Raw genomic sequence first — 26,162 nt, 5'->3', positions numbered from 1 at the left:
CGCCTACTCTGATACTGACTCTTACTTTTGCAGCCTTTCATCATCTTTCGAGGAGTTGGAGGTGGCGTTTATGAGTGGCCCGCATTTCACAAGCATACAGTAAAGTTGGTAGTACAACAGCTTTGCAAACAAGAATTTTGATTTCCCTGCGAATGTCCAGGTCCTCAAACACTCTGCACTTCAATAGCAGCAGCATCCCCTGGAAAGGGCTGCCCCTGCATCGCCCTCTGCGCTCTGCCCCTGTCCAGGGAAGCCCCGCGCGGCAGCAGTCCTCCTTGGCCCCGCCCCCGCCCCTCCCTCTCGCGGCGCCTTCCCCCGCTTGCCTCTTTAAGGGCCGGCGCCTCCCTCGCGCGCGGGGGCCACCTCCGAGCTCGCTGAGTGACGAGCAAGCGGGTGGGCGGGGCCTGCGACGCCAAAGCGAGCGGCGGGAGGCGCCGCCGCCTTCGCCCACCGGCCAATGAGCGCTCAGCGGGCGGGCCTTCCCCCTGTGGCTCCTCCCGTGGCTCCTCCCCCTCCCGGCTCCCTCCCTCCCTCCTTCCCTCGCTCGCCTGGCGGCGCCTTCCCCGTGTCAGTTGGCGGAGTCCGGAGCCGGAGCCTGAAACAAAAGCGGGAGGCGGCGGCGGGGCTCCTGCGAGTTCGCCCGGCTGAGGCGCGGAGAAGGCGGGGAGGCGCGCGAGCGGCGGCGTCGTCGTCCGAGAGAGAGAGGAGCGGACGTCCGTGAGGGAAACTTTCTCCGCGCTTCCTTTCTCCTCACGCGGAGGCTCCGTCGGCGGGAAGCGAGGGAGCCGGACCGGCCTCCGGCTCCAGGGCGCCCGGGAGGAGGGCTCGCCTCAGCCGCCGCTGCTGCTGCTTCCGGAAGGCGGCTCCGCGGGCACCGCCGCCGGAGAAGCGCGCGCTCTTTCTTTCCCCCGCCCGGAAAGAAGCGGAGAAGCCGAGCGGTTGCTCGGGGGTCCCCTTCGCCGAGAAGGGGGCGAAGGCAGGCGGGCGGGCGGGCAGGCAGGGGCCGCCGGCCGCGCCTCTCGGGAGCGGGGCGCGATGGATGACCAGCCCCGTCTGATGCACTCGCACGCCGGCGTGGGCATGGCCGGCCACCCGGGCCTGTCCCAGCACATGCAGGACGGGGCCGGGGGCGCCGAAGGCGAGGGGGGCCGCAAGCAAGACATCGGGGACATTTTGCAGCAGATCATGACCATCACCGACCAGAGTTTGGACGAGGCGCAGGCCAGGTGAGCCCTCCCTCCCCCCCTCCCTCCCCCCTCTCGTCGCTACCATTATCATTATAATCGTCATTATTATTATTATTATTATTATTGCACCACATTTCTTTCCGCGGCAGGATCCTGGTCCTCTAAAAGCCTGACTCGCAGCCGAGCTCTCTCTCTCTCTGTGCAGCAAACAAAAAGTATAGCTCTCAAGGAAAAACAACATCCCATTATCATTATGATCGTCATTATTATTATTATTATTAGCGCACCACAGTTCTTTTAAAGGATCCTGGTCCTTTAAAAGCCTGACTCGCAGCCGAGCTCTCTGTGTAGCAAACAAAAAGTATAGCTCTCCAGGAAAAACAGCATCCCGATTGGGTGTCTTCTATGGAGCAACATGCCAGAATGGAATATTTAAGTGTACAGTATATAAGTGTGATTTCTAGTGGCGTGCGGGTACGTGCAAATGTTTAGAGAGAGAAGGCTGCTGCTCTTCTTGCTCTTTCTCTCTCTTTTTTTGCTAAGTTAGGTAGGGCTGAATTGGCTCCTTTGGTCGCCTTGTGCATCTGCACCTTCCCATCTGTGTTTTGTGACACCTCAAGAGCTGAAAGGCTGGAGCAGCCACTTTCTTTGGCCAAAAGACCGAAATCTTGTCCTCCTTTTAGCTGAGCTTTGGGATATTTAGGGTCTTACATGCTGGGCTCCTCCATTCCTGTCTCCTGAGTGGGGCACTGAATGGAACATATCGGTGAACGTCACACCAAAAATTATCTGGAAGACCTTTTAAACTTTTTAAACCTTAGTTTTATAGATCCATTTTGAAGGGATCTGGTGACCTGAACTCTGTTTTTGAATTAGGGAAAAGGAGCAGCCATAAAAGGCCTTGTTTGCTGTACTGCAAACTTGGTTACTCCGAGTTCATTGCCACTACCGTTCTTTAACCGCAATCCAAGGAAGTTAAACTCACTTAATTCCATTTAAATGGGAAGGCTTATTCATAGACGATGCTTCTAGGATTGTGGACCTTGTGTACAAAAAGGGCACATTTTCCTGCCCTCTTATATTGGTGAATGTTGTGCTGCAACTGGAGTCTTGTGGCCGTTGTTTGTGTGTAAAGACACAAACAGGTTTTTTGTTGCTAAAATAATGAGTTGAACATATTAGCTGAGCACAGAGGCTCGTAGAATCTAGCCACTAAATGCCGCTTCACATATAAACATAGAGATTTCATTCACAGATCGTGCTTTCCATGTTGGAAATGGCATGAAATCTATGTATGTGTGTGACAATTGCACATGAATATTTATCATTAATCACACATATTGGAACATTTGGCACTTATATTTCATGTTACCCATAACAAGTATGTTTCAATTGTTGATTTTATCATAGAAGCCAACACGCCGTTTTGTGCCTCACACAGCTGAATTTTGGGGCAGGGCGTAGTATTTTAAAATAATAATTATTATTGTTACACAAATTTTGAAATATATAATATTTTTTATTTGGATGATTAAATGGTCTCATTGGTCAATATTGTGTGCACATTTGAAATTGTAAATACAATGATTCTTAAAAAGAAACATGCCAGATAAATAGACTGGAATGCTGCACAACACTCTTAACATAAATCTACAAAATTATTATTGAAGTTGGAAATGAATACATGGATTTACAGAAGAGAAGAATGGACTAGAAGGAAAAATAGCAAAACAAAAGAAGAAAAAGTTGCCCAGTGACCACTAGAATTTTATTACCTGAAGAAAAGCTTCTAGCACTTCACCTGCATTTTGTATCTTGCACTTACCACAGAGATTTTCATTCTTAACTGGAGTAGGCAGTGTCCGTGTGTCCCTCAAAAGCTACACACATTACTAAATAGCTTTGCAGCTGCTATCTTGGTACTTAATCCAAAAGGCCTTAAAAAACAAAAAAACACCTAGAATGAAAAATGCCAGTTGTATAAAACGCTTTTCGTAAAACACTTGGCCTTGATGAGGAATAGCTTCTGTTGAACGATGCCTCCCAGTATTGCCATTAGACAAAGGGGAAAGAAGCTGCTTCTGAAAGTTTAAGTTTATGTTTGGTGAAATGTTTTTTGTGTGTAAAGATCTATATACTGCACTAATTAAATTGGAAATCAATACAAATGTAAGGATTCTTTTTATAGCCAGTTACTCTTTACACACTCCTTTAGCCGCTCTGCTAGCGGGTCCCTTTAGTAATGCAGCTGTAGAAAGCAGTTTGTGCATTTCAGTTTTTCCTATGATTTTTAATTATATATCTCTTTATAAGGAACTGTAGAGATGTTGCGGTGATGGCAAGGCTGTGAAAATGTGGCTGTGATCTTTTTAATGTCCTTTTACCCATCTTTGTGCTTGGCCAAAAAATATTTTGGAGGCAGAAAGAAGGTTTTGTATACCAGATGCTCATGCAGAGGGAGCCCAACTGTGAGAAGAAGAGAGGCAGGAACCTTAGGCAGTGATATGGGGTGCCATTTAAGGGGCAGGCCCCTTAAAATGACAGGAGCTGTCCAAAGTCTTCACATGCCTTGTGAAGGAGACTTTCCTAGTGAGTTGTGTCCCATATTAATCAGTGGAATGAGGGGACTTCCTTAGATTTTTCTGCCTGAGGCACCAAAACACTCACAGACTTATGTAAGCTTCATTCAAAAACCCATTTTGCAACAGATGCTGGATGAAATTAGTCCTTTTGTACATGACAACAAATCTTTACAAAGTGATTGTTTCTAATATTTAAGAAATTCTATTTCTTAGACATAAACAATCTGAGCACCTGCTAGGACATGAAACTGATCAGCCTTATAAACAACAACTTGCTGGACCTCCAAGAAAAGAGGAGACTCAGAAAGATCCATTCGCATTCTGACCACTTGTGTAAATGCTAAATTAGCAAGGTTTTTTTGTCATTCTGATTCATGTATCGGAGTGTTTATGAGATTTCTTTTGGGAAGCCGACTGATTCTAACACCTTCAAATAAGCAAGTAGAGCATAAAGGTAATAAGAGCATGGAAGTAATTATTTTCCCTCCCTCCCCATTGCATGTGTGCTTTCTCCTGGCAGTGCATTACTGCATTTCTGTGCTCTTTTCAACTCAATGGCTAAAATTTCTGTACATCGGCTTTCCGTGTTGAAGGACCTTGTTTATACAGTGGCATCTGCACAATGAATTGAACCACATGGGTGAATAAAATAACAACGTTCCCTATACTGCCACGAGATGGTGGTTCAGAGGGTGATTAATAAATTGAGTGTAATAATAATGACAATAATATCTGAAAAAGATCTTCATTGGACTTATGAATGGCTTATACATACTCCTATCATTGACCTACTCATAGCTTGGCCAGTAAACATGGTTTATGAAAGCTACTGAAATACTGCTATCAGACAGTTCCCTAAGTGGGTGGTATTTGTATTGCCATATGCGTTGGACAATCACCAAACTGGTGTCCCGTCAATATAAAACTGTAAGCTGTTTTTCACCCTTGCATAATTTTCAGTGATGACTTAACCTTCAATATTTCTGCCTAAAACATCTTTTTTTGAGGCCTCTATGGCACACTCTAAATATAAACTATTTTGATCTTGTTGCAGAAAACATGCTTTAAACTGCCACAGAATGAAGCCAGCACTTTTTAATGTTTTGTGTGAAATCAAAGAAAAAACAGGTAAGGAGAAACGTATCGTCTTGCACCTTTTTCCTCTTTTGCTGCCTTTCACATTTCATGTATTTCTAAAAAAAACAAAAACAAAAGAAGACTTGTTTTGGTTTAAATATTTTATTTAAAGGGGAAAGCAGCTATTGTTTTATTCTTTGGAGAATGCATTCTCCTATCATATAAATCTCTAAATAGCACAATGAAGTCATTTGTGTGCCTACAATTCAGGGAATATTTTTTCCTGGGCATTATATGCCTCATTACTTTTTTAAATATTACATTAGTTGAAAACAACCCATAACTGGATTAATTCAGCTGCAATACTTAAATCTTTTTTTTTTAAGGGAATATTTGTCTTAAGATTTTAAGAGCTACTGTCAAATACATGGCTCTTAATGTGGAAAACACACGGAAAAGCCTTCATTTAGTATGCATTGAGTCCAGGTAATGCACACATAGATGCTCAAAGATGGCACTGTGGGTGTGCACACACACACATCTATAGATATGAAATTGTTGGCTGTTTAAGGATCTTGTTACTTTTATATCAAACAGTGGTTTTTTTGGTTGCAAAGGTGCTAATGGCATGAGGTTGTTGATTCGGTCTGTGTTTCCCACTTCTCAGGCCTCCTGCCGTGCACTAATACACTTATAAAATGTCTCAGGGGGGCATTTAAATTTTAAAAGCAACAATTAAAAATAGCTGTCATCAATCAAGGGTGATCTTAAACAGCAGATGCTCTGAGAAGAGTGTTCAGTGACATGCAACACTTATTTATTTCAATTTTCGAATGGTCTTCGGAAGGGGAAATCCTGGCTTACACCTTAGCCCACAGGAAAAGGTAGCTGGGAAGGCCACTGCTGAGTTTCAGCTCTTGAGCCGGGCTGATGTGCGTTGCAAACTATCTACTACTCCACATGCCTCCCCCCCCCCCGTTTTTTTCCTAACAAGGATGTAACAGTCAGTAATTCAGATCTCAATCATATAAGTAAGGGGTATGACATGAATGAAAGTGACAACAAATATGATTGCAAACTCACTTGATATACATTGAAAAGTGATGCATAAAAGGGAAAGCAGCTTTCAGAAAATGTCTATGTGCCTTTAAACTATGGGTGACTATGTTTCATCGTGTGAACAGCTGAGTGAAATGGGATTATTTGACTCCAGCAATCTATATAAGATGACTAAGGAGGTCCTTTGTTAAATCTTGTTTGTGCAGCTTGTAACCTAGACAAAGCACCTAGCATTGGCATTCAAGCCTCTAAAGCCCTTAAGGCTGCGAAGCCGAATGCTGACCTTCTTTAGAAGCCATTCATTATGTGGCTCTTATAATATAATGTAAAGGGGTCTCTGAGGTCTTTCTATAATGCGATGTATTGCTGCTTGAATATATAAGTTTAATAACAAGAACATCTGAATCTTCTAATCTTTTTCTGTTACTCTATGTGTTTTCTCTCTCTCTTAAAAAAAAATCTTTACATTGTCCCCTGTTTTCATATTCTCTTATTTGGGATTTTTTGTCTCTTGTGTGGCAATCTTCTTAATTGATTTCTCCCCTGATCTGAAATTGAAGTGCTTATGAAGTGGTAGCAGATGGTTAGTGAAAACTGAACCTCTTTAGAACCCCTCTTCCCAGTCTAATATTTGGAGAGGCTGGGATTTGGAGGAAGGTGAGAAAATCCGACTTTCACTACCAGTGGGCTAATTCTGGTTGTATTACTGGCACAACCAGTGAGCAGCAGCTTGTTCAGCACAGAGGGCCACATTAGAAATATTGTCAGCTGGAGGGGTGCAACTAATTTGCATACTATTTGCATGTCATTGTTATAATCTCTGTACCATTTGAACCTTGCATAATCAGCACCTGCAGTTGAAATATCTCTTAGACTTATTCTTGCTAAGACATTTTTGCACGTACAAATGGGGAACATTTGAATGGATCATTGCCAAATAGGGAGATGCCTGGAATCTTTGGAATCGTAAATTTTGTGTTGAATTTCTCTCTCCGTTTGTACCTGATACTTTTGCATTTTTGCCATTACGTTTTCAAAAACCATCTCTGCATACACGGGAACAGGAAGCGGGTGGGGTGGGGGGAGCGCCTATAATTCTCAGTTTTAGAATAATGCTGGCTGTTCAGAAGTGTTTGGGGAGATAGGGACGGACTGCATGTTGATTGTAGATTGTAAATTGTCCACCTGACCTGCCACTCCGATGCACTGTGTGCGAGGTTGCATACAAAAAACAAGTCATATGTAGGGTTTTCTTTTTTTCAATGCTTATTGTTGTGCTGTTAGAAGTGTTTGTGTGTTTTAACCAGGCTTACTCCTGCTGGGTATACCCAGACAACCATGCGTTCACACACCTATATCCATAGCATTGAGAATCGAGGTGTGAGTGGTTGCGGTTGCGCTCTTCAGCATAAAGCAATGCAGCCCAGGGGGTGGGGGTTGTGGGTTCTGCCCTCAGGAATATTCCAGGCTGACATTTGCATGCTGGATACATTCTATGCCGTTGCTTAATTCAAAGTAAACCTTCTCCTGGATTGTTTGACAGGCATCTGGGCACTTTTTAATATTTTAACAATATTTAGCTTATTGAAATTATTTTCTGTGTGAAAGGATAGTTCCCTCCTTGTGCATTCATAATGCCAGTGCCCCATGGCAAAATCTCTGCTTACGGGTTTACTATACGTTTTGTAATTTAAAACCAAACTGTCATGCTAAATAAGTAGATGCAATTATTTTGGGGGAAGAAATTCCATAAGCCGCCGGTCAGAAAGGAAAGAAGCAGTGCAACAGAGGAGAGTAATACAACTGATTCTGTCAGAATCTTCTTCCAACAAAGATTGAAAGGGGAAATGTACTGATAGATCAAAATCTCACTCTGCTGAAATCATTTGCAGCTTCTACTTGGTGTCTCTGTGTTTTTTGTTCATCTCTTTTCACTCCTGGTGTTCCAGTGTTCTGAAATGGGCATTCACTTTTCTACTACTTGATTTAAGTGACTCCAGAGTCTGCTGGAGACTTTACCACCATCCCTCGCAACAGTGCGGCTAATATTTCACAGTGTTAACATTGCCGGAACAAACCTAAAGTGTCTATAAACTTGTAAAAAGAGGTCATCTTTACTGGCCAAAGAGATCCCCCTTGTCTGCTGATGTTTCAATTTATTTTAAAGGAAAGGATTTATGGATGCTTTTTATGTAAGCTTGAAGTATAATACGTTGAGATGTATGAAATCTGAGCATGTTTATTTAAAAAGAAGATAGAAGGCAAGATTTAATTTTGAAGTAATGGGAGGGAAACAAATTTTGTTTACATATTTCTCTGGATTGAATATGTACTTTTTTGGCAGGAAAAGAGTACTGTTGCGTAATGAATTGAATTGTGAGGCCAGCTTATAGTGATTAATTGACTTTAATATTTTATTTGCAAAATGTGACAGATTTCAGAGTTATTGTAATTTTAACTTGGGGATTGTTTTGTAGAGCATGGTGAGTGTGAAGTTTAAAAGTCAACTATCTGCATAATCAGAATTTCTGAGAAGGAATGAGAGCTGGTGTCCTTTAATTGCATAGTAGGTGTTAAAAATTAGACTTCAGCCTGTCATTTAGCATAGGTTTCTTTCTCTGATGTAGAAGGGCAACACAGGATCATTACCCAGTTTTGATGCCACATTCATTCCTTCTTGTGAACTGTCTTTATTATTTAATTTTGCTTTCCAAGATCAGTTTTGGGAGATAATGATCTTCCCTTGTGATTTTTTAAAGGAAAAATCTGTTAAACTTTCCAAAAGGAAAACTGAATTGTTGCACTGCAAGACTATATTAATAAAATGGAAACAAATGTACAGTTTTTAAACATGAGGATCTGAGTTCAGAGTTTAGAATTTGAGGAAACCTGAAGATAATCTTGAGTTTTGAAATCTTGATTATGTGTATTTAATTTCATTTAATTGCTTACCCCATCCATGTTTAAGTGGTTAAAATGTGTACACTTTATTCATGTTTTCAGCATTAAGATACTATTTTTTCCTATACAGTAAAACATACTAAAAATATTTATAGGCAGCCTTGACCAGTTCTTTAACTGTTAAGATATAGTTTATTGCTCTCTCACGCTCATCACCAATATACTGGTTCACACTACAAATATCTTCTGCTCTCATCCTGTACAATTATATCTGCTGCAAAGTTAACAGATATTTTGAGGAGGAACAGGTTCTTCCTTTCTTTTTCTTTCTTTCTGTATCCCACCACAATACTACATTCTTTATTTTCTTTATAAATTCTTAGGTTGGATTTCACTTCTGACACCTTTGTTGTTGTTTCTGCCTGTCACTTAAAATACATAGTGATTTTTATTTTATTTTTTATTTTTTTGGTTACAGATTTAGCTATATACAGAAACCAAATGCTTCCTGGCTGCACTCTTTTTTCCTCTAGTGTTCAACCTTTGTCTTATGTCCAGCCTTCTTGAGCTTTGCTGTTGAGCTTTGTGTTGATGTTCTCTTTAAAATGATATGATGATCTTGCTAAAATTAAGCACCTAAGTCTCATTATACTTTCATGGGAGCCATGGAACTAATTCTGTTAACAGCAGAGGCTTACACTGTGGTAGCCCAAGAAAGAAATGAAGACTTATTTGTGTCGGGAGCTGTACAAATGCATAAAAGGGAGAACCTTGCCTTTTATGCACCTGGTGTTTTGAACTGTACCTCTTACCTTTTTTTCCCTTGTGCCAGAAGATATGTAATGAAGGTGCCTGGGGAGCCTCTCTGGAGAGAGCATTCCACAAGTGGGGAGCCACTGCGGAAAAGGCCTATTTTCATGTTGCCACCCTCTGGACCTCTCGTGGACAAAGACGTGCCTCAGATGATGATTGCAGGCTCCAGATTGGTTCAAATGGGGAGAGTTGGTCCTTGAGGTATTGCGGTCCTGAGCTATTTAAGGCTTTATAGGTAAAAACCAGCACTTTGAATGGGGCCTGGAAACAAACTGGCAGCCAGGATCCATGTAATATGCTCAAACCATCTTTCCCCAGTGAGCAACCTAGCTGTCGAATTTTGCACAGGCAATGGCAGTGCCTTCCACACTACATGAAGGCAACTTGCTAGCTTAGTGGGTGCAGGACAGGCTTTGTAGCATAGGTTGCTCTGACGGTTCCCTTTCCCTCAGTGTCTGCTGCCTGAGGCAACCTCCTTACTCAGCCTAATGGTAGAGCCAGTCATGTTGCCAGGTGGAACATGATTAAATTAGTTGGGACTTGGCATTTTTAATGAATTGAAAGAGCCATCTCAGGCAGCAAATCCCAGCTTTCCTGTCTCCATATCTGTGTGCAGCCGTTAGGTGCAGAAAATGTCTGGTACTGAAATTAACACAGAAACAGGGCTGAGGGGAGGGGAGAAGTCAAATAGAGCTCATATACTTTGTTTTTGATGTACATTCATTGATGTGTATGGTGATATGACTGACACACACCACCAAATTTGTAGTGTGCAGGTGTAGCTTCAAAATATTCAGTTTGAATTTGGCAGGGGCTTACAACTTTTACCCACACCCACATTGCCACACCACAAAGTAGAACTGAAAGTATGTTAGTGTGGACCAGGGCTGTGCAATGTCTGATTTTCAACACTGTAATATATCAGCAGTTAAAACATCACAATATTATGATATATTGCCATTGGAAATTGGGTGTTCGGATGAGGGAAGGAGCAGCCACAGAGATCACACAGGTGGGGGGCATGGAGGTTGGGCATGTGGGTGGGCGAAGGAGTGTGGAAATCAGGTTAGGGGGGCCACACAGGGGCCCACTCCTCTCCTCCTCTGTGCCTCTTCCCATGCTTGGCAGGGGGTTGGACTCGATGGCCCTTGTGGTCTCTTCCAACTCTATGATTCTATGATTCACTCCTCCCTAGACAGAAAAAGGGAGAAGGAAGAAGCAGCCCAACCGCAATTCCTCTTGGGGTGGAGAGTTGGAAAGTGGAGGAGTGAGCCGCTGAAGCAGCCCCCTCTGCTTCCCTCCCACGGGATGGGAAGGGCGGCTGGCTGAGGGTGAGCCACAGTGAATTGGCCGGAGAGGAAAGTCAGGGAGCAGGACATTACAGTTATGGGGAGGCTGGGAGCTGGGAGTGGGATGGCTCTGCTATTGGAGGTGCAGTTGCACGGTTGTGGGGAAAGGGGTGTACAGTTGCTTCACAAACCCAGGCCAAGATGTCCTACATCCGCAATCCCATCCCTCCTGGTTGGCTGTGTTCAAAAGTGCTAATTTTGGACTGGGTGTCCATGTGCTCTCCCTCCCTCCCTTGTGGAGGGTGCTTAGGGTAAGTAAACCTACCGTATTTTTCGCCCTATGGGACGCACTTTTTCCCCTCCAAAAATGAAGGGGAAATCTGGGTGCGTCCTATGGGGCGAATGCAGGCTTTCGCTGAAGCTTGGAGAGCGAGAGGGGTCGGTGCGCACCGACCCCTCTCGCTCTCCAGGCTTCAGGAAGACATCCGCAGCCTAGGCAGCCCTGCAGGAGTTCCCGCAGGGCTGTCTAGGCTGCGGATAGTAGCCTGCTTCCTGGAGCGCCGGGCGCCCTGAAAGCAGAGCGCCTGGCGCTTCGGGAACACATCCGCAGCCTAGGCAGCCCTGCGGGAGTTCACCGCAGGGCTCCCCACGCTGTGGATAACAGCCTGCCGCCCGGCGGGCGGGGCACCCTGAAGCAGAGCGCCCCGCGTGCCGGACAGACATCCGCAGTGTGGGGAGCCCTGCAGGAGTTCCCCGCAGAGCTCCCCATGCTGCGGATAGCAGCCTGCCGCCCGGCGGGCGGGGCGCCCTGAAGCAGAGCGCCCCTCGCGCCGGGCAGACATTGGCCAGCCCCACAAGCTCGGGGGACAGCAGGGAGGCGCAGCGCCGCCATCCCGCTGTTCCTCGACCTGGTTCGGTTTCTCCGACCTGCTTTTGGGGGGGAAATAAAGGGAAAATGTTTTTCCTTTATTTCCCCCGCAAAAAAACTAGGTGCGTCCTATGGGACGGAGCGTCCTATGGGACGAAAAATACGGTAATTGTTTCATTTGGAACCGAACTCTTGCAAGGACTAAGCAGGCAGGCTTCCTGCCTCTAGGGTGTCCCAGGGAAGATACTGAACACGCTCTTCACTCTTCTTCCTTGTTCAAATGCGTTTGTTCTGCTTGTGCCATTGATTCTGCAATGACGACGAGAACAGTTTGGGAAGGAAAGAGAGACTCTTTAAAAAAAAAATAATAAAAAAAGAAACTGGGACTTTATCTAGTCCTGACATTAAGTAAACTTGAAAGGAACAACGCTGGTTAAGGAATCCTTACCTTGGCTAACCTCACGGCCTCCCACTTCTTTGTATCTCAAAGGAATTGAATCAATGAGATCCGACTGCTTGTCTGAATAGCAGCCACCTCAGTGTGATAAGAGCTTTCCATTTGAACAGTAGCCCCCCACCCCTCACCGCTTTAGGCTTCGCTGGTTTAATACTTCAGGGGGTATTGGTGAATGAGGGAGAGTTTGGCATGTGTGACAATGTTTCTCAAGAGTGGAGCTGGACCACCAGTGGTCACTTTCAGATGGGCCTCAGGGCTATACCCCACCCACCCCGGCTCTGCCTCATGGCTTGCCACCCCAACGCACCTACCAAGCTAGAGCCTTTTGGTTAGACCAGCTCCAGAAGGAAAGGAGGGCACCCTCTTCTAAGGGAAAAGGGCCTGGAAAGAGATAAAATGTTAGCATTTCCTGTCTTTATTACAGGGAATAGAAAGGAGAGGGATAAGAAAGGAAAGCTGTTATAGGAAGAAGTAGTCAATGTAAAAGGACCAGGGAGGAAGGATGCATTTTTCTTAGGGCTGTGTCTGTGTTCAATCCGAGTGTGAAAAAACTGGTGAAGAAATCCATAGTTCTTACATCATTTGGTTAAAAACACTTTGAGATGGTTAAAACACTTTGAGAGGCATGCAGGAAGAAAGCTTTTTTTTTTTTTTTTAAATAGCCTTCACGTAGGGCCTTTGGGCTAAACAAATTCTGAATAAAATGAGGAGGGTGATTCATAATACAGGGAACTCATTTGTGCAGGGGTTGCGTTTTGACACAGCATATGCATCGGCGGGGTGAGCATTAGTCCGTCCCTTCCAGGGCCAAAAACTGTGTGTGCATTGGTGGTCATGCGCATGCTGAACACACACAAAAGTTAGTATGCCCATAGCAAATGCCATCTTAAGGAAAGCTCAGCTATGGAACTCCTTGCCACAAGGAAAATGCTGTGGTTCATAATTTAGCAGTTTTAAAAAGCGTATTGTGTATCAGTAGAAATTGCTGCCAATAATAAAAATTACCAGCAGAGATTGTGCCAAAATTTGTCTGCATCTCTAGCATTTTGTGACTTGATTTGGCCTCCTTAATTTTCAGTAGTCTCAAATGAGCTCTTTTAGTAAAAGGTTTGGTAGGCCCTGCTCTGTGGTATGTTCTTTTTTCTTTCAGTAAAATGGTAGAGTTGGAAGGGATCCCAAGGGTCATCTAGCCCAACCCCCCACAACTCAGGAATCTCAACTAAAGCATCCATGACAGATGGCCATCCAACCTCTGCTTAAAACTGTCCAAGGACAGAGAGTCTCCCACCTCTCTTGGGAGTCCGTTCCACCAGAGGCATAGCGTGGTGTGTGCTGTGTCTTCGGATGCAGATTTTTGAGGGTGCATGAAATAGGTGCACCAATGCAGGTGGCCCGGCCCTCCTCCCTGGCATTGGAGGAACCAAAACCCATGGAGAGGAGTGCTGGGCCACTCCAGCGGTGTGAGCAATGAGGACTGGAGTGCCATGACCAGTTCCTTCGACCATGCACTGCTACCCCAGTGTGCATGACCCCCCCCCCCATTGTGTGCATACCCCCCCGTGCCTTCCCTCCCACACTGGGCACTGGAATTCCCATTCTGCTGCTGCATACCACTGTCAAACAGCTCTTGCCATCCTAAAGTTCTTCCTGATGTTTAGTCGGAATCTCCTTTCTTGTAACTTGAAGCTAGGAGAAAACAAACTTGCTTCCTGTTCTATGTGACAGCCGTTTAGATGACTTGCAGGGAGGGTGCTTTTCATTGGTGAGGTTGGAGGCAGATTCATGGAGCTTTTTAAAAATCTTTTCAGGATTGCACTAAGAGTTGACTTTTCTTGCCTGCCCAATGAACATGTGTGGATTTTGTGCAAGGGAGAGGGGTTTCCTGCTAGCCAGTTTGGAAAATAAAAATCTGTATCTCACCCTTTTTAGTCCTGCATGTCAGGGTTTTGTTACGTGCATTTCCATGTGTAACATGTAGTTCCACTCCTGATCTAGCTTCTGTTGGACTAGTGTCTAGATAGCCTGACACTGCTTTCCACAAACTGGCATAGCTTTAGTTATAGACATTCCAGCTGGGATTTGGCAGCCTTTGTGTCTGGCTTGCCAGAGCTCCTGCTTTCTGCCATTAGATCTATGTTGCCCTGCAACCTTTGCCTATGGATTGCACCCATCTCTGCTTGGGGTCCAGACAGCCCCCCCCAAACTCCAACAGATGGTTATTTTTAGGAAGGGAGGAGGATTTAGAGAGTCAACCAGAGCCAGGGCCAAATTGCACCAGCACCTTGAATTAATTATGATTTTAACCGACTTCACAAATTAATAAATTATCAACAAATAAACTCCAAAAATGCCCATCAGGGGAAAAATGCCTCCATTGTCTCACTGCTTCCATGGCTCCTAATTCCTCTCCCCACCCATTACTGGTCTCACAACTGAAAGCTTTAATTTATTCAGCATACAATCTCTTTACTCCACTGCTTTCTGTAATTTATACCTTATACTGCCTGCTGTCTCGAATTATTTAACTCCGTAAGGCATTTAGTGAGAGACTGGGTACAAAATCGCTATGCAGAATAAGGCTTGGTTAGACAGTCTGCCTTTCACATTATTAGCTGGATTTTAAAATATGGCCCTAATCAGATACTCCCAAAGGAACAGACGACAAGAAGAATTACACACCAAGGGCCAGTTCGCACAGTTATTTGCTTCTCCACGCGAATAGCCTGTTCCCAGTCACGTGTGTGCAGTGGACCTCATGGAGAAACAGAAGCATAAACTTAGCTTTACATGGTTAAAAGGCAGATCAGTTTCTGTGACCATGGCAGTTGCAAAGAATGCTGCTGTGATCATGCAGGACACAAATAGTTTCGTTCACACGTTTCTTCATATAATCATGGGCATGTTTATGTTCAAGCATGTTCCATGTTGTGATGCGTCTGCTCACATTGACTAAGAATTGCTAATATAGACTGAAGGTGCTGGCCTGGGCATACTGGTCTGTAATCCTTAGCAGTTTCCAGTCACCAATCCGCAACCACTACAAGAAGTGTGCAGGGATGTTGAGGACATTCGAATGTAGCTCCGCTGTGGAGCAAGATTACATGGCCATCTCTAGTTGGTGGTGAGTTTTGGATGCTATGAATAGCGGCAGACATGTAGACCAGGGGTCAGCAAACTTTTTCAGCAGGGAGCCGGTCCACTGTCCCTCAGACCTTGTGGGGGGGGCTGGACTGTATTTTGAAAAATAGTAATAAATGAACGAATTCCTATGCTCCTCAAATAACCCAGAGATGCATTTTAAATAAAAGCACACATTCTACTCATGTAAAAACGCGCTGCTGGCTGCAGGCTGGATTTAAAAGGTGATTGGGCCGGATCTGGCCCCTGGGCCTTAGTTTGCCTACCCATGGTGTAGACTGAAGGTTTAATTCACAGAGTGCAATCCACTTGCACATTCTTGCACATTTTCTTGCACATTTCTCATTGAAATGAGTAGTAGCTGCAAGATAATAGGTTGTTGCAAGAAAGTTTTGGAAACAGAGTTTATTTCAGTATGATGGTTTGACCAATTAGCAGAGATAGGTTTTCTGGGAAATCTTAATTATTGGGATGGAGTGGTGCAAATTTGCAGGACTGCAGCATGTTATGAGAAATTGATTTCATGTTGACATCATTTGCACTGGTTTCATTGTGGCTACTATGTTGGCTTGATACATCTAAATGATTAAAAAAAGAGGATGAAGGTGGGGTGGGTGGGACACGGGGAAGGAGAGACAAAAGGGTGCTTGTGTATTTGTCTTGTGCTTTTCATTCTTGCAGGGTGGTTTGGGGATCCAGTCCTGGAGCTGACATTTGGCTTCTGCTAATTTCTTGCCCATACTCTTATTCTATGAATTCTTGATCAAATACCCTGCTTGAGGCATCCGGGGAGGATTAAGAATGGGTGTATCTACCAAAGCTTTCTCCTCTCCCTTCCCCAGCTGCTTCTTGCTATTTGCAGAGCCTGTTTTTCAACGTTGCTCAACATTTCCCGAGGTGTCTGGAATTTGCTTTCTGCCTATTTGGGCCTTCCTCTAACATTTGCACACCTTGAGTACCTTAAGCTTTGCACACAGGACAACATTGTGAAGCCCCACAGCTTTCCCCTACCTCCTCAGCTTAGTGACACGATGCAAGGAGCAAGCTCAGTTCCTTGTGCAAGTAGAGGACCCTCTTCGTTACCTGAAAGATTTCATAGAATAGAATGGTACCACAAGGTTGGAAGGGACCGCAAGGTTCATCTAGTCCAGCCCCCTGCAATACATGAATCTTTCACCCAATGTGGACTTGAACTCGCAACCCTGAGATTAAGGGTTTCATTCTCTGCCAACTGAGCTATCCCAGAAGGTTTCAAAAATGGCATGAGCAGGCATCCACTGGGGATGGAATTGTATGAAGAATATTCTATTTGCAGTCAGGAGGTTGACTTGATAGATTCATGCCATCTTAAGTTTAGTCTCTTATTTTCCCTCTTTGGTTCTGTGGTGCTCATCATAAGGTCTGGGTATGTGTTGTGTGGGGTGCACGTTAGAGTGGAGAACCAAAAGATTTCATTCTGAACTTAACGTGAGATAACTTTGAACATTCAGTTGCTAACACTGTTTATTGGATTTTAATACCTGATAGTAGAATACCACCTTTCCTATTTTGTGTCTTAGTATCCATGCCCATGTGACAGTTTTCTGTGGTCCCTGTTTGGTACTATAGGGTACCGTATAGATCTGGGAGCATGAATTAGTCCCTGGACTAAGCAGGTATCATTTTCCTGGAATCTTTCTATGCTGATTAGGAAAGAACGCTGCCAGTCGGACTGTCCAAACCACAAAGGGACAAGCTGAAGCACATTTCCATGCCTGCAGCACAGATTTTGTCTGTTGAAGCCACCCATGAATGTGATTTCTGCAAAACAGAGACTTTTATTTCCTGGGACCAACTAGGCAACAAGAGTTTTTCTTAAGCTGTCCTTGTAGGCAAATCTAAAAGTGCTGCTGACTTCCTACTGAGGCTAATTTTTAAAACAGAAAATGTAAGCAAGTGTTAGCTGTAGCTCCCCATCGAGAGTGCACATGGAAATACTGAGCCAAACAGCTTTTGAATCTGCCAAGACCTATTTGCAACTTTGTACACCCTTTGCTGTAGCCAAAAGCATTGCTCTATATACAGAATAGGGACCTCCTTCCGGCCCCTGGCCTATTCTAGGCTTCAGTAAGGAGATACATAAACATACAACCTGTGGGTCTCAAATTCAGAGCATGCTACAATAACGTAGGTAGTTCTAAGGTGCTCAGCTCAATATTTTATTTCTGAATTTGCAGCATTAGCTACTTTTACATATCACTAACATCTGAGTTTGAGAGTGGGGATATTTAGAGGTTCTAGCTCTGTACCTCCTTGATCAAGGTTTGTGGTGGTGGTGAGCCATTCCTGTGGAATGTTATCAGAACGTACTGTCAGTTCTAACAGCCTGCATTTTCCTTCTGGAAAGGAACCTGCTAGCATATTCAGAGCAAAGTTTGCTCTGGTGTATTCTGGGAAGGATATGTCATTTGCCATGTCTTGAACCCCGTGATCCAGACTTGCCAGACCATTCTGGAAGGAAGAACAAAACAGACCCATATTAGACAAAGAAAATTTTGACTGTAAGGGACAAATCTGGACTACTTTGTTTTAAAAAGCTAAACAATCTCATTGGAAGAAGTTAATTTAGTGCATGCTTCTAGCTAATGACCTTAATTGGCCATTATCACAAATTTTGGCCTTCTCTCTTCCCTTCTCCCATGTATTCCTGCTTCCTTTTCCTTTACTGTTTTCAAAACATCTCTGCATCCAACAGCAACAATCTACCCTCCCAGAAATGCCTGTCCCAAGATTCAGGTTACTACCTCTTCACACTTGTTCACTTTCTAAACCTCTTTTTCCGTTTCCTGCTTTCTTGCCATTCCTCTTCTTTCTCCTCACTCACCAAAGCTCTCTCCTTGTTCCTCGGGGTTGGTAGGAAAGCAGCAACAGCAACAACAACAGCATACTAGCTTTCCTCTCCCTGGTGTGTGTGTGTGTGTGTGTGTGTGTGTGTGTGTAGTTGAAGCAGGGGTTGGAGGGCAAAGTTAAGGCATGAGACTGAACTGGCTAAGAGTTTTTTTAAAAAATGGGGATCAGGCATTGCTTCTTCGTCCCAGAATCCTAGGACTAGGCCAGTCTACAGTCCAAGGCTTCAACATCCAGCTTATGTTTTTTGCTATCCACGCTTTTGCATATATCTCCCCACTGCGTTCAAGTTCTGGATAACTTGAAAGCTCATGTGCCGTTTTGCTGGTTTCTACTGTTTTCATGATTTATCCTGAAACAAGCAAAAAACAAAAACAAAACTTAACCTGCTTGCATTTTGTGGTTGGGGCTAAACAGAGTGTGAAATCTGTGAAACCGAGGAAAAGACCAATCATTTTAGTTAGTCCCAGTAAAGGTGTGGCCAGTCCAACTGTGGATTTTGTCATTTTAAAAATTAAAAAGAATTCCTCTTTGGGTTTTGCAAAATGCAGTCCCTTCTGGCTGGCCCCTAGTTCTGCTGCTGATGGATTTGTTTGAGAAAAGAGCTGTGCTGGCATCCGCCTTTACTGACGGTGCTCCCCTGGGAAGGCAGCTCTTATTGGAGCATGGTACTTTGAGGGGCTGCTGTTGTGCTGAAGGGGATGGAGAAGGACCCCTCCCCTCCTGATCTCTCTCTCTCTCTGTTTCTGGAAAGCTGCGCCTGGTGTGTTCACCCTGTTCTCTTTCCTTCCCAACAGAGTTCATTGAAAGTTCGTCTCTAACCAACGAACAAAGTGGCTCAGAACTTTTCCTGACTTCTTACCCTTTGTCCCCATCACTCCATTTAAGACAGGAATCCAGCACTACCAGGGGGTGGCAGACGGGGCATGGTTTTTGCATGAAATTATACCCCCTAAAAAGACTATAGCAGCATACTTTTAAAAAATTAAAATGCTGATCGGCACACATTACCCAACACCTTCATTCTGAAACTGTAGTGTGAGGGGTAGGATGGTTTTGCGAGTTTTCAAAATGTTAAGATGGAAGAGATTTTAAGGTTGGAGCAGGAACTGAATACTACCTGGGAACTTCAGTTGGCAATGAAGTTTGTTTATATAATGATTTATCTTGAAGCAACCAAAGAAACTTAACTTGTTTATGTGGATGGGGTTAAATAGAGGGTGAAGTCTGTTGAAACTGAGTAAGATTCCCTGGATAATTGAGAGGCTCGTGATTTTCATCTTTCGGCAAGTAGTTTGAAATTGTGTAAAGAAAACCAATCAAACACCGCATGTAACCATGATGTTGGCAGTTCATAGTAAATGCACACTTGTTAGGGGAATCTGTTGGGGTGGGTTCAGGGCTAATGGGGCAGGGGAGCAGATACTTGTTTTTATCTGTAAGCTCCTTTAATTCAAGTCGGGGGAAAGGTGGGATAGAAACAAAAATATAATAATATATAACAAACAAACAAATAGCTATCTAGCAGTCAAACCTCTTTTACCACAGTCTGTTCTAAGCACCTGACTGCTGGAAAAAGCAGAGAGTAATCATATGAAAGTCAAGCACTACTTTGAATTACTTGTCTTCTACTAGAGCCCAGGTGCAGTTTAACTAGCATGGCTGCCACATTCTCCAAATTTCCAAAGTACATCCAAAATACAGATGTAGCAGTTAATGTCTGCTTATACTGTATAGCCAAGTAAAATCCTGCTCATATACAGCATCTGGTGCAAGGTTTCTATTGTTCACTTTTTGGAGGAAAATGGTGGTGATATCCTTATTGATACAGAGATCTCTTTCAAGACATCCAAGCAATGACATAGGCCTCCGTTTGTTCATAAGTATGGATATGGACAACGATAGTCTTCTGACTCCTAAATATGTTGTTGTGTTGTATTGCTGTAACTATATCTGTAACTATATCTGCAAGCCATTATTCACTTACCTAAATGTCCCTTCTCAGCCACCACTTTGCTCTTCACCAAAAGTTTAAAAACTTCCATAAATTAGTGTCTGCAATATTGATTCAATGTGCTTTTAATAATGTGAAAAGACACACACTGATACCTTGATCCATAAGGGCTAGGGGCCACTCCTTACTGAAAAAGAGTCCCCATTTCCTTAAGTATCTTCCTACAGTTGCAGTCACCATGGCCTGATTTACATGTGGTGGAAACCACTGAAGAGTACTTGCCTACATGGTCAGCACACTTTGAAAATCTTACTTTCAATTTGAAATATTAGGATAAAGTGGGGTGGGAAGAACCACATACAGTTGAGGTGTAGTGAATAAGTGGGGAGATACTGATACCAACCCCCTGGCCTTGGTGTTTTTCATCCTTGCTACAGTTGCCTGTTCATCTATGCTCTCCAACTAAGCAAACAGTGAAAGGAGCAAAGAGTACTATCTTAGTCCACACACCCTCATTCATAGAATTGTAGAGGTGGAAGGGATCCCTAGGATCATCTAGTCAGCCCCTTGCAATGCAGAAATCTCAACTAAAGCATCCATGACAGATGGGCATCCAACCATCATGTATGTCCTCTTCCTCAACTCCCCCCCCCCCAAATGCTGTGATAGGTTGCCTCTTCCTTAGGTGGTATATTTTGCCTTGCTTGTCTGACAGACTTGTCCATTTACATAACCCTTCTCCCTCATTTTAAATGAGGATCAAATAAGTGGTAATGTTTCTTGTTTTCCATCTGTAAATCTACCCCTGCTTTCTTACTTTCTGCAGATTCCACACCCAGCACACACATGCTGCTTTCAAACGTGAGATGTACTTTCTGCCAACATTTCACCTCTAGCAGATAACTTGCTGACTGGAATACTGAGTGCCTTGGAGCTAAATATCAAACACTTTCCCACCTGCCACAATTGTGGGCAAGGGGATCGAGAGGTTTGGGACAGACTGATTTGATGGTTTTAAAATAACTCTCTGGGCATTTATATACAGTGTGGCTCAAGACTTAAGCATTGCTTCCTGTCTCTTAATCTGTCTCTTGTAGTTCTCTTTGATATTTGAGGGAGTTTTGATGTCCCCACTGTGGAAGGACGTGTGGATCCAGATTTGGCCTCCACAGTCACTTATGGACTTATTGTTAAAACCGTGTTTATGGAAGACAATCTTACTTGGCTACGAGTGATCGCCAAAGAAGAAGAAGAAGAAGAAGAAGAAGAAGAAGGGGGGGGGGATCTTAAACAATGTCCTTTCCAATGTCCTTTATAATGGCTGTATTTTGTAAAGCTGATTTTATACTTGTTACTTTGTTGTTGGCTTTTATTTGTGAATGGCCTTGGTTTTTCTTCTAAAAATGGTGTATATATATTCTGATGGTGATGAGATCATTTAGCAGAAGTGCTGTGATTCTGGATGCTATTCTAACATATTTAACTTCACGTGGATAGAAATCCATGTCAGGCATATATGATTTCCACAAATAGTTTACGGTCCAGTTGGAGCACTGGCCAATCTTATTGAGCCACATTGTTGCTCTGAAGCAGAGGTTCTCAACCTGTGGGTCCCCAGAGGTTGTTGGACTACAACTCCCATCATCCCTGAGCTCTGGCCTTGCTAGCTAGGGATGATGGGAGTTGTAGTCCAACAACCTCTGGGGACCCACAGGTTGAGAACTGCTGCAAGGAACTGAGAACATGCTCTCTTGCAGCTGCACATAGTGAAAGTCTCATAGTAGCGAGGAAGCTTCCTTTCAAGAAAGCATGTCTGCCTTTATTGATCTACTCATTTAGAAACTCCTGACAAGCTTCCAAGGACGTTTGCTGACAAGTAATGGAACTGAAATTTGTATTTAATATGGATTGTTGTTGAACTTGTAATGCTTAACTGTATTATGAATTGAGCAGAATTTCCCCCCAAAGTTCTTCTCTAGCTCATAATGTTAGCTGAGATTCTGCACATGTGCAGTGAAATTTCACCCTCATTTAAACCCCTCACATACTTCTGGATATAGCGTTTGGGAGGCCATTGGATTTAGCCAAGCTATAATTCTAAGGGAACAATATGATAACATGTGCACGGTGTCAAATTGCAAGCAGAAGAGAACTCTGAGAGAACAGATGTGCCCCCCACCCCAATTAATCTACCAAGAAAGCTAGTAAAAATTAAACCAATTGTGCATCAGGCCAATGGGAAGTTGGCCCATTACTATTGCAAACCTTGTGCCAAACACCCCAAATGAGAAAATGCCATAATGCAACTAGAAATATTAACTACTGCTGTTACTGCTGTTGCTGCTGCTGCTGCTATGGCAGCAGCTAACAAATTTCTGTGTGGAAGACTGGTACGGCTGTACTAACTATCAGAGCTAAGGGAAATTAGAATAGTAATGGTAGAATAGCTGTAGTGTGAACAGGACTGATCAAGCATTGTTCCATCTTTCCTTTAGGGAGGTTGTCAGGTGAGTCTTCTGTTTTTGTTGCTTCAGAGCTCCTGAATTATTTCTTTGTGCATTGCTCCCCATTCAAGCCAGTTTATCTCCATTTTTCACTGCAACACTAGGTAAACCTTTGCCTGCTGTTTTTACAGCGTTCCCATCTACAGGCTTATGCACAAACTTTTAATTCTGACTCCTTCTTGGGGTGGGGTTAATAGTTCAAACTCATCATTTTTCTTTGGGGTTGAAGTTGTACAAAAGCAGCCCGCTGTGAGATTGTTCTGGCGTCTTGGCCCTTGGCAGTTTGGGGGAGTAGGGCAAACAGAAGAAACAGAATCTGAAACTCTCTAGGGAAACTTGGGAAGGGTCTTATAGGCAGTAGGCTGACCTGAGAAGTCAGAGGAGGCCTGGTTTTTCATCCAAATTGCATTCCAGCACAACCCAAATAGCTTACCTTTTTGGGACCTTGTGAGTGGGAATTGTCTGTTTCTTTAGAAAGGACAGCTAGAGCCTTTGTAAAAATGTTGGTCATATCTTAACGTATTATAAATAACATCAAATGGGAAGAACGGCCAGCTTAAACCACACAATGCTTTTTTATTGTAGAAATTACATAGCAAGGAACATCTTGGATGATTCCTGTAATTAGCCCACTCTTTGCATAAAAACTATCTGTAGTGAAGAGACACTGTAATGAGAAACATCCTTACACTTCCATATTAGTATTAATGGGACATATACTTGAGCACTGATGGAACCAATACAGAACTAGGAGGATTTTATTTTTCAGTTTTGGAGACTCGCTGAATTGCACTGTAAATTTTTAATGTGAATTGTCAGGTTAATTAAAACTTTCTTAACAGGACTGATAAGAGTTGGCTTGAACAAGGAAGAAACACTGTATTAATAGATTACGGCAACTTACGCTGCAGTCCAATGTGCATTTCTTCAGGGGAAAACAGACACTTTTTTAAAAAGCACAGTGGGGACTCTTGGAAGCACCCTCATGGCTTTAAGCCAAAGTGTGCCTTTCAGCTCCAGCTCTGGGGGAAATGGTTTTGTAAATGTGAAGCACTAGCTGGATCAGTGCTGATATGCTGGGCCTATATGTTGTCATCCAAAATCAACTCCATCCCCCAATTCCTGTAGCACTTTTTATAAAACTCCCCCCAAATTATTATTAAAATGAATAAATTATTATTTATTATTAAAATGAGAAAGGGATAAACAAATGCTTTAACATTATTTTGGAACTTAGCTTAATAAAAGCACAGCCTGAAGCATGGGGGGAGGCTATTGGCTGGGCCAAAATTTGATTTTTTGGTATGCATGTAATTTCATTTGTGAAACTGGGAAGAAGTTGGGCCAATCTTGCAGCCAAGGGACTCGCTGTTAGCTTTCTTTTTATGTTACGCCTATCTTCACTCTTCAGTACTGAGCTGACATAGAGGCTAAGGTTATGCTGATGGGTAAGTTGGTGCATCTTTATTTTTAAGTTTTGCATAGTGTATTTTTAGAAGGGCATCTCCTTTTAAAAAACCAATTTCTTAAGAATGCTAGATGACTGCAATCTTCCCAGTTTGTTTCACCATCTTGCTTGTTTGAACTTTTAACAGTGTATTGAAAAACATACTGCCCGCACATCCTTTGCCCTTCATTGTCAGCTGTTCCTCAGCCTCCACATCTGTCTGCTTCTCCTTCTGCTTTTAGGAGTGCTACCCAAAGGAGAGTGCACTCACTTGGCCCTCAGGCCAGGCCCCAGGCCTCCCACCAGCCTCGATCCTCCTTTGTACTCTCCTCCTTGCTCAGTGCTTGGGTAATTGTCGCCTCTTGTCGGCTAATGATTATAAATTAGTAGCTGAGTGTATAAAAAGTTAATGAAGTTCTTGTGAGTGGAACCATTATGAGTTCCCAGGACGGCACGTAAAGGTTGGCTGCTCCAGTAAAAGAAGCCAGTTGAAGTTTGGCCTTTCAAGGTATAGAGTTTCAGCTTCGCTTGTTCTGGATTTCCTGGAGGAAGCCAAGCCTGCAGAACTCCAGCGAGTTTGGAGCAATGTGATGCCTGCTAGTTTTGCTGCTGAAAGAGATGCCTGAAACGAGACCTGTGCCTTGCCCCTCCTCAGTGAAATTAAATTAAGTTAACAAAGCAATGAATAATAAGAAAATGGGCTTTGTTTCTAAAGTATTGAAATAACAAAATGAATGACAGTGGAAAACTACACACTTTGTTAAGTCAGTTACTACAGAGAAGGCATGGATATTACAGCATTTTTCTTTTGCTTTCGTGAATTGCTTGTAAGTTTTTACAGGGCTGACTCTGTCTCCTCCTCCCTCTCCCCCACTCCCCTACCCATGCATGTGTGCACACCGACTGGTTCATCAGGGTAAGGCCTGGGATGTTTCAGTACCAGGGTGCCATGTGAAGGTGCCAATCTGTATAGAGTTTGCATTATCCCATGGACTTGGTACATGTTTCTGTAAAAAATAATACATACACAATATACTTGTACATGGTTTTTGGTCTCTGAATTCATAAAGGTATTAGAAAGAACACAGATTAAAACTATCAAATGGAAGAATGAAAGCTCAGTTTCTTTAATTCCAATTTCCTTCTCCTTGCAGTACCCCAGCAAGGAGCCATTTCCTCTCCCTCAAGAAATTTTTGATGCATTACTTTCATGACTTCTTACCTCCCTGCTTTTGGTGCAGTGTTCTTCGTACCTCTCTCTCCTCCTGCAGCACCAGTGAGCATGTGTGAAGTATCTTTCTCTCGCCATTTTGCGGTGGTGACACCCATCCTCATATATGGATTTCTGCATGTTGAAATGGCTCTTCCAGGTGGCGTCAAAAAGCTAAGCACTGCTCTCATCTGTTTCAGCCTCAAGGCTCCACTTTACTCTCTTAGTGATTCTGTAAAATGTGCACAGACACACTGTGGCCTGGTTCACACATCACAATAAAATAAGCTTTGGTTTTGATGTGAGCAAGCAAGCATGCTAGTGCGGTTTTGGGAACTTCTCCTCCCCTGCTTCTGCTGGGAAACCAGCTATGGTTTGGTTTAGTGTTTTCTGACCTGCGATTCATGATTTGCTTCTCCAAACAAACAATGAGGGATAACTGAGGTTTGTTCTTGTCTTACTGTTCATGGTTTGTTTGGGGAAAACAAACCATGAGTCTGGCATCGGACAAAGCCAAACCATGGCGTCTTTGCTGGCAGCATGGCAGTAACTGGAGCAGGATTGGGAGCAAAGTGCCAACTGTTTCAGCAGCATGCACTGACATGTTCACATCAAACTATTCTTTATTTTAACTATGTTTTAATATGATGGGCAAACTATCATAGTTGAGCTTCTTAAAACATTGTGGATTGAAATAAAAGTCTTTTCTGTTACCAATATAGGTTTTCCAGAACCTTACTTGAGAGATGATGCTTGCACCTTTAAATTACATGAACTGTTGAGCAAAACT

The 26,162-nt window shown here is 43.5% G+C and overlaps 1 protein-coding gene and 1 long non-coding RNA gene across 2 annotated transcripts in view; one reads left to right on the top strand and one right to left on the bottom strand.

The window, feature by feature from the left end:
* Positions 1 to 575: 575 nt before the first annotated feature.
* PBX1 (PBX homeobox 1) overlaps positions 576 to 26,162 on the top strand; it is a 220,590-nt gene continuing 195,003 nt past the window's right edge. Inside the window, exons 1-2 of the mRNA XM_083621634.1 lie at positions 576 to 1,226; positions 4,824 to 4,897. Of these exons, the coding sequence (XP_083477760.1) occupies positions 1,036 to 1,226; positions 4,824 to 4,897 (265 nt within the window). The 5' untranslated portion in view covers positions 576 to 1,035. The remainder of the gene's footprint in view (positions 1,227 to 4,823; positions 4,898 to 26,162) is intronic.
* LOC310765995 lies at positions 5,410 to 12,364 on the bottom strand. Its single transcript, XR_014549910.1, has 3 exons — positions 11,941 to 12,364; positions 9,471 to 11,229; positions 5,410 to 9,428 (listed from the first exon to the last, which is right to left on the bottom strand). It is a non-coding gene; the product is annotated as an uncharacterized lncRNA (long non-coding RNA).

The sequence above is a fragment of the Podarcis filfolensis genome (genome assembly GCF_964270895.1).
Source record: "Podarcis filfolensis genome assembly, chromosome: 6".
NCBI lineage: Eukaryota > Metazoa > Chordata > Lepidosauria > Squamata > Lacertidae > Podarcis > Podarcis filfolensis.
This window is presented reverse-complemented; position numbering and strand designations above follow the sequence as displayed.